The sequence below is a fragment of the Lottia gigantea genome (genome assembly GCF_000327385.1).
Source record: "Lottia gigantea unplaced genomic scaffold LOTGIsca_12, whole genome shotgun sequence".
Classification (NCBI taxonomy): domain Eukaryota; kingdom Metazoa; phylum Mollusca; class Gastropoda; family Lottiidae; genus Lottia; species Lottia gigantea.
This window is the reverse complement of record NW_008707225.1, coordinates 1,083,286-1,092,419: the sequence shown is the minus strand read 5'-3', so window position 1 is coordinate 1,092,419 and position 9,134 is coordinate 1,083,286. Positions and strand designations below refer to the sequence as shown.

Sequence of the window (9,134 nt, the reverse complement as noted above, 5' to 3'; positions counted from 1 at the left end):
TCAATTGATTTTTTCGAGGAAGTGAAAACATTTCAGAAAATTAATTCCAATATTTCAATATTTTGTAAAAGAAATATAAGCTCAACTGTGATCAAGAAAACTAAATTTTCAGATGTTTTTGTGATAACAAGATCTGATTGTGATAATTTAAAAGAACATATTTTAAAAAAACTGACTAAACTGTATGATATTCAGAGAAATTCCACAAAAATTATGCCTTCAGGTAGAATTAGGGCCTTGTGCTGAAACAATTTTTACATCGACTGTGACCCTCATGAAATGTGGATCATATATTGTCACCCAGTCCATCCAATCCAATTGGTCATTAATATGATTTGTTGCCCTTGTTCTTCGAAATGCATTCAATTTTTAGCTTGTAAACATCTCAGAAGGCTCATTGTTAGAAAATAAAAAATACAAGGCACAATTCATAGAGGGATATTGAGGAAGTTATCAAAAAATGAACCTCCAATCAAAAGAAATCTTATTTTAATTTGTAAACTCTCTTAAGACACAGTGCCGATTTGGCTGCCAATGTGTCTACCTTGCATGTCAAGCTATTTGTATTTAGGGTAGCTTATTTTGTTATTAGAGTAAGACTTAAAACACCATTCCTTTCATATTTATACCCCTACATGGAAATATGTATGTATTAGTACCAATTTCTCAGAGAATTGTAAGAACATTACCATGGTACATACCAGTACATATTTAGTCCATGTTAGTTAATTTATTGATATATTATGTCACAAAACTTATATAATTAGTAAAATAATAAGATTTATTATGTTTTATTTATATTTTATTTTGTATTACAAATTTTTACCTTATGTTTTTGTATTTGATAAGTGCATCATAAATGTTTATTTTTATTCTTCAAAAAGTTTTATTTTAAGGTTTTATTGATGTCTAGTTGTTTGTATCTATTTATACTTTTGATATCATAAAAAGAAATGTACTCTACTTAAAAAATAATCAAAAAGTAACGAATATTCTCCACAGTTGCCAACTTTTTTAAACTTTAAAAGTAATGGTTTGCCATTAGATTGAGTTGTTATTCTTACCATATTTTGTGCAGTTTATATTTGGAAATAAAATTTTCTAATATGTTGTTTTATATATTCAAACATTTCCTAATCATTGTATGGAATATGAAAATAAATTAGAAATTTTCAAATAATTGGATTGATTGCTCATATTCCTTCCAGAATGTCACACTTGACTTCGGTCATTTTATCAGATTTCTCTGGCCCAAGTGATAGCACTTTAGTTAAAGGAAGGGTTAAAAATATATTTTTTTTATGAAGATCTGACTGGCTTGTTGGCCAATGAAGATTACTCTAGCACTAACAGCCCTTATTGGCTATGGAAAGTGTGTTTTAGATAATACTGCAAGAAACAGTGTTCAAAATGTTTTGATTTTGTTTTTTTATGATTTGAATAGTTGTGATATGTATTGCTCTACAGTGTTAACTCATAGCTCTTGATATTTTAACTATGTAATATTTATATCACAGTGGTAGTGGAGAATTGGTAATCAGGCTAATGTTGACAATTTTTTAAATATGACTATGTCTAAGAGAGTCACAATCAAATGAAGAAAAAGAAACCAAGGATCACATCACATTACATATATTAGAAAAAAAAAAAAATAACATAAAACAAAATATTTTTGAAGACAGGATTTTGTCATCTGTTCATGATTTTTTTTAAAGCTGGCTCATACTCCCTTTTTATACGCCCACATCTCTCTATGTCAACATTTGCTTGTAAACGCTCTAAAATTTGATGGAATCAAATGAAATTCGGTATGTGTATATATATTCATACAACGAAGATCAAGTTGGAATTTGAGCTATTTTCGACCGTTTAAAGCAGAGTTATTGCCCTTTCCCCAAAATCTTGAATATGCTATTACTCTCTTAGTTTCCAACCGATTTTGATGAAACTTAAAATGGATGTTATTGGACCTAAATCGAAAGGTTTGAGAAAGTTTAGTTTACTTCTGATTAAATTTAAGGCTTTTTCAAGATTTAGGCCTCTTACGTCAGTTTTAAGGAGTTATCGCCCTTTAACCTCTATACAGTAAGTGCTTCTATCAACATCAATTGCTCGTAAACACTCTAAAAACTAGAGTGTTTGAAGGAATCAAATGAAATTCGGTATGTGCATACATATTCATGAAATGGAGGTCTGTCAGTCTGTCCGTCCATCAACATTTGCTTGTAAACGCTCTAAACGATTTTTTGATGGAATCAAATGAAATTCGGTATGTGTAGACATATTCATAAAACGAAGATCAAGTTCGAATTTAAGCTGTTTTTGACAGTAAGAAGCAGAGTTATTGCCCTTGCCCCAAAATCTTTAATATTTACCATTTGCATGCTGCGGTGGGCTGTAATCCACTATCTTGATTAATGAAAACACAGAATGGTTAGATTCTACAAGTTTTAATATCAGGTTTTGTATGGTACATTCTTTCATGAACATCATATATATCTTTTAACTTCTTAAGAATATCAGAAAAATAGAACAGACAATTATCTTTAGTTATATTCATCAGTGGATTCCATATTGTTTTATTGAATACTATATACTCAGGTAGTTCATCTTTTCTTTTACCATATATTTTATTGGTGCAATAAGCTTCACCTTCTTTTTGAAATTGATTAAATGTTGCAACTTCGTCAAAAAAATCTGCTGACTGTTGTTGTATATTGGTCCATAAAGTTTTATTGAAATGATTATATAACAAATAGTCTATTTCATTCCATTTTTCAAAAAACTCAGTATTTTTGGTATTCACTTTTGAATGTTTATAAGAATAATATCCCACATTTCTGCTCACGTAAAATAGATCTTTAAAACTCCAACACATTAATCTCTTCAATAAAATAAGACTCTCGTGAAAATATTCCACTATCATTATCAAATGAAAATTTTCACCCAAACCTCTAATGTAATCCTTTACAGCCTCTAAGTTTTCAGTAATGTCTTTTCGTCCTAGTGGAAATCCTAAAGGCATTCCCAAACTATGAGCCATTTCGTTGTGCATTTGAGAAAATTTGACAGGTGGGCAGAATCTTCGCCATGTTTTAACCAGTCCTGTACAAAAATATTGAGGAATATTTTGTACATTGTTAAGATATTCATTGACAGGATCAGTTTTGTTTGTTAGATTACACTGTTTTGGGGTGTTGAAATAATTAAAACTGGATTTTAATCGTGATAGAGGGTGACGTATAGATGAGATATAAATGGTATCACGAGGCATCAGTTGTTGTAACATACTCTGATTATATATAGAATGTTCTATCAATATATTGTATGGTTTACGTGATGGTCTGTAATCGTATTTGTTGAAAGGAAAGGGCCAACCAATCCAAATTCGATCTTCAACGGGCAGAACATAAGTCAAGTTCCTATCATATCCAAACTTTCTGAACATTGGTCCTAAACTTTCTGTTGCACATTTCATCACTTTGATAAACACAAAATTTTTCTGTTCTTTGGTACAAGTTGGTGTTGAAATTACATCTTCTGTATATACATATTTCTTTATGTTACTATCAGATACAACCTGAAGGCCTTCAATAATAAATTTAACAGGAACATACAATGTAATTACCAAGAGAAAAGTCACTGTACACTTTCTATATCTCATATTGAAGTGGGTGAAAGCAGCTTTGTTAAGAAAACATAGTATTGATGTTTAACATCAGTGACAACATATGTAAAATATGATTTTCTCAATAGTATAATTTGATTTTAATGTGAGAACATTCTGTTGATTTATGTAGAATGTGACACCAGTATTTATTGAATATTGATATCTATTAAAACAAGCTTACACAACTTCCAAGATAAATAGACATGCACAAAATTGTACTGAATTTTGATATTAAAGCCATAGACAGCTCTGTTATATGGAGATGCACACAATTGTGAAAACAATTTAAATAAATAGTATAAAGCCATAAGTCAACTACTCTGTTTCATGAACAAGCACAAAATTATGACAAATATTGATATAAAGCCCTCTTATGAAACAGTGACACAGATGAAAGCTGTATTATCAGTTAAAACGTAGTTATATAAAGGCTAGCGCACACAAGAGCTCCCAGCTGAGCAAAATTTCATTTGTGTCTCCCAGCTCAGCTCATCTCATCTTGTAGCTCTCGTGTGTGCAGAGTTTACGTAAGGTTTTTTTTCATTCGAGGCATTAAAGAAATTATCTGTTGTGTTTGATAATTTTTTCCTCGAATGAAAAATACCTTACCGTGTGCGCACTCGAAAGCTCTTAGCTTTCAACTTTGAACTGCGATGCATGCTCTAGCATGTGATCAAACAAAAATGGCTGTGCCCATCGGTGAATGCTAGTTTGTATCTGAAGCAATTATAAAAGACAAGTTGGTGGACGTATGGCCGGAATATCAGTGTCTGTATGACGTACGGATCCGCCAATTTAAACAACAACAAAAGAAGACGTGATCTAGTTATTTTTAGACATCTATGACTCAACACCCCGTTAACGAAAGCTCTAAGCTTAGCGTGTACGGGGGAAACCGACGAAAGCAGCGAGCTGAGCTGGGAGACACAAATGAAATTTTGCTCAGCTGGGAGCTCTTGTGTGTGCTGGCCTTTATTCTGAATATTTTGCTTCGCAGTTGATGAAGCTCAATTTTGAACATCTCATACATATACATGTTTTTGGAAGTCAGTAGACTATATTGATATATCAATCATAAAGATATCAGAAACTTTCTGAATTGTTCAGTATTCCTATTACCTTATCTTAACAACTTCAAATGGAATTTTTGGCATATTCGTAATGGCTGATAGACTGGTGCATCTAGTACATCCTCCTCTGCCTATCTTCAAACTGAAAAGCTACAATAACTAGCAATTTCCAAGGTTTCATCAGTGCCAAATACTGGCACAGCTTTCACCACAATCATTGTTCATCACGGGCTCTTTGATGGAAACTGAAACCGAATACATCTCTTAACTCTCTGGGTATCTCCACTCTGCTTCCTGTCAGAAAACATCTTTCTTAGCAATTTTTGCGATAGTTTATGGAAATGAAAAATGAAACATAGGCTATGCTCTATCCAAAATATTAACTTGAATTAGCATAATATTGATAATAGACAATTTGTCGTCAGTTAAAGAATTTGTTGAATAGGTTGTTGGTAATAAAGGGACATAACTACATGTCAGATCGATATCATATTTAAAGTAATTGTGAATATGAAGGGAATATATCTATCCTGCTAACAATAGACATATTGATTAGTCAACAGGTGGATAATTGTATTCATTTTACCTGATAATCATGTCTAATAAACACCTTAGTAAGAGACTGAGTAATCAAGTCTACAGTTATTGGGTTGACAAATGAATTAAAATGATTCATGGTTCATTATATTGTGAAATATTCATAAATGTATAGTAATTACCTGGAGGATACAGTAAGTGATGACTAGTATATTATGTTGGTTTAGTCAGTGATGGCCAATCAGTATTTTGGATATTATGATAATAATTATTTATTAGAGAGCTATAGACAGGTTTTTATGTTCTTACTCCATTATTCTAAACTTAAAGGATTTGGTAACCTTTGTCACATTTAATGATAATTACATATTGTTTTAGAACGAAGTAACATCATCATATGATACAAAACTTTTTATATGGGTTCCTGTGTTTCATGTTATTGTTAAACCAGCCATGTTTAGTTGATCTAAATTTTGATAAATTGAAAGTAGACATGAACCTCATAAGATGATTTAATAATATACAATATGTATTCAAATTCAATTCTTAGATACATATGAAGTAAATTATTGACCAACAGTCACTAAAACTCTGTGTTCAGTTTGCGATAAGGCTGCTATATAACAGGGCATTCAAAACATAACAAAAACAATCCACTATAGAGTTTGTTCTTATCAGTAATGAAATCTGACTGATACTGCTTATGATAGTTATATGTCATTTCGATTCATTCAGATCAGAAACAGGATTGTTCAATGACATTCTGATATTTGAAAATAATCCCAGGTAATAAACTTACTTATTAACATTGCATTGCTTGTAAGAGCAATGACTTTTGTCTTATATCCTACACAGAAATTAACTCAAGACCAAAGCTTTGGTTCTGTATGTAATAGATGTTGTAGAAGCTGTGAGATTGAAGGTTATGCTTCATCTGTAATAGATTTTGTAGAAGCTGTGAGATTGAAAGTTATGCTTCATCTGTAATAGATGTTGTAGAAGCTGTGAGATTGAAAGTTACGCTTCATCTGTAATAGATGTTGTAGAAGCCGTGAGATTGAAAGTTATGCTTCATCTGTAATAGATGTTGTAGAAGCTGTTAGATTGAAAGTTATGCTTCATCTGTAATAGAAGTTGTAGAAGCTGTGAGATTGAAGGTTATGCTTCATCTGTAATAGATGTTATAGAAGCTATGAGATTGAAGTAATGCTTCATCTGTAATAGAAGTTGTAGAAGCTGTGAGATTGAAGGTTATGCTTCATCTGTAATAGATGTTGTAGAAGCTGTTAGATTGAAAGTTATGCTTCATCTGTAATAGAAGTTGTAGAAGCTGTGAGATTGAAAGTTATGCTTCATCTGTAATAGATGTTGTAGAAGCTGTGAGATTGAAAGTTATGCTTCATCTGTAATAGAAGTTGTAGAAGCTGTGAGATTGAAAGTTATGCTTCATCTGTAATAGATGTTGTAGAAGCTGTTAGATTGAAAGTTATGCTTCATCTGTAATAGATGTTATAGAAGCTATGAGATTGAAGTAATGCTTCATTTGTAATAGAAGTTGTAGAAGCTGTGAGATTGAAGGCTATGCTTCATCTGTAATAGATGTTGTAGAAGCTGTGAGATTGAAGGTTATGCTTCATCTGTAATAGATGTTGTAAAAGCTATGAGATTGAAGGTTATGCTTCATCTGTAATAGATGTTGTATAGAAGCTGTGAGATTGAAGGTTATGCTTCATCTGTAATAGAAGTTGTAGAAGCTATGAGATTGAAGTAATGCTTCATCTGTAATAGAAGTTGTAGAAGCTATGAGATTGAAGTAATGCTTCATCTGTAATAGATTTTGTAGAAGCTGTGAGATTGAAAGTTATGCTTCATCTGTAATAGAAGTTGTAGAAGCTATGAGATTGAAGTAATGCTTCATCTGTAATAGAAGTTGTAGAAGCTATGAGATTGAAGTAATGCTTCATCTGTAATAGAAGTTGTAGAAGCTGTGAGATTGAAGGTTATGCTTCATCTGTAATAGATGTTGTATAGAAGCTGTGAGATTGAAAGTTATGCTTCATCTGTAATAGATGTTGTAGAAGCTGTGAGATTGAAGGTTATGCTTCATCTGTAATAGATGTTGTATAGAAGCTGTGAGATTGAAAGTTATGCTTCATCTGTAATAGATGTTGTAGAAGCTGTGAGATTGAAAGTTATGCTTCATCTGTAATAGAAGTTGTAAAAGCTATGAGATTGAAGTAATGCTTCATCTGTAATAGATGCTGTAGAAGCTATGAGATTGAAGTAATGCTTCATCTGTAATAGATGTTGTAGAAGCTGTGAGATTGAAGGTTATGCTTCATCTGTAATAGATGTTGCAAAAGCTATGAGATTGAATGTTGAGTTTTATTTTCAGAGAGAAGATGATGCAGGGTGTAATGATAGAAGTCCTCACTATAGTGATCAGTCTATTAGATGGGAAAGAGACCATGCTGATGAGACTTTTGAGTCAGAAGGTAAGATTTTTAGTATAAATTTATGATCCCTTCCATCTTCACAATGTCAAGGTATTACGAACTTCATACTTATACCGTGACTGCAATAGTCGCCTTTCTTGTATCATGGAAGTTTGTGAATAAAGTGATTTGATTTGATTGTACACTTTAATGAATACAGCCAATAAGAGTCCTCGAAGAAAGTCTGTAAACGATAAGGCATTATGTTCACAGCCTTACTGTCAAGGGCTCTGATTGGCTATATTCGCTGGTGTACAATCCAATCAAATCGCTGCATTCTGTGATACTAGAATAGTGGCTATTGCAGTCAAGGTATAAGTTCATAATAGCTTGACATTGTGAAGATGGATTCTTCAAGAGAATAAGAAAACCAGTAAATATCCATCCACTCGCAATCCAGTTATAATTTTACATATTCTGGTCAGGCATCCTCACACATACATAGAGGACCTTGAATATTGATGAAATCAGATTCTGAAATTAGTATTTCTCGCACTAAATAACAGTATGTCTTGAGCTCGAGTGAAAAATTCTATTTATCACACAAAAAGCTAGCTTTATAGGAAATGATTGCTTTGAGCACACAAATTATAAATCTCAAAGTAGATCTAGAATTTTCACCCAAAATATATCTTTATGATTAAAGTGCAGCATAGATGTCTTGTATATTTTTGAGACAAATTAAGATGAAAAAAGCCTTAAAAAACTTAACCATTTTAGTATCAATTCTTACATGAAGCTGTGACTGAGCTAATATTGAAGACATCTGACTTTAATAAAGGTATAGTCAATGCAGTAAACACATGTTTGATATATAACTGTTATAATGATGACTTCTGTAAAACACATGATAACTGATTGACTTATTACTAAAGACACACCTAATTACAAGTGTCAATTACTGACATGGCTTCTATTTTAGTTTACTAGCTTGGTCTGATAGTAATTAATCTCTGGTCAGATATAAAAAAATAATTTTCTCAGAATTTTTCATTCTGTAAATTGAACAGAGAAAGGTATCAACTGACAGACAGGTCGAAGAGACATAAATTTATCAACTTGTTGCATATACTATATACATAGTAATTATCAGCAACAGGGGGAGGGTAAGGAGTGCTTCTGTGATAATGTTAAGTCAATTAAATATTAAAACAGGGCGATTTTCTCATTACTAAAGCCTTTTAGGTTACAAATACAGGCTAAAGATTGAATGAGAAAGCTGATTCCACCAAATTTCTCGTGTACACTACTAGGTGTAGTTCAAGGGGATCAAGGTGATATGAGCCTTAAATTGATTTAGTTTTATTCAATGGGTCATATGTGTCTTTTAAGAAGATAATGACTCCCTACCCTAGAATTCAA

The 9,134-nt window shown here is 32.0% G+C and overlaps 1 protein-coding gene across 1 annotated transcript; it reads right to left on the bottom strand.

Annotated features, from left to right (window-relative positions):
• Positions 1-2,704: 2,704 nt before the first annotated feature.
• LOTGIDRAFT_74722 (hypothetical protein) lies at positions 2,705-3,490 on the bottom strand (the record flags this gene model as incomplete). The annotated part of the gene is made up of 1 exon (XM_009048049.1): positions 2,705-3,490. A coding segment is annotated over one exon (786 nt), but the record flags the coding sequence as incomplete, so codon positions are not given.
• Positions 3,491-9,134: the final 5,644 nt, after the last annotated feature.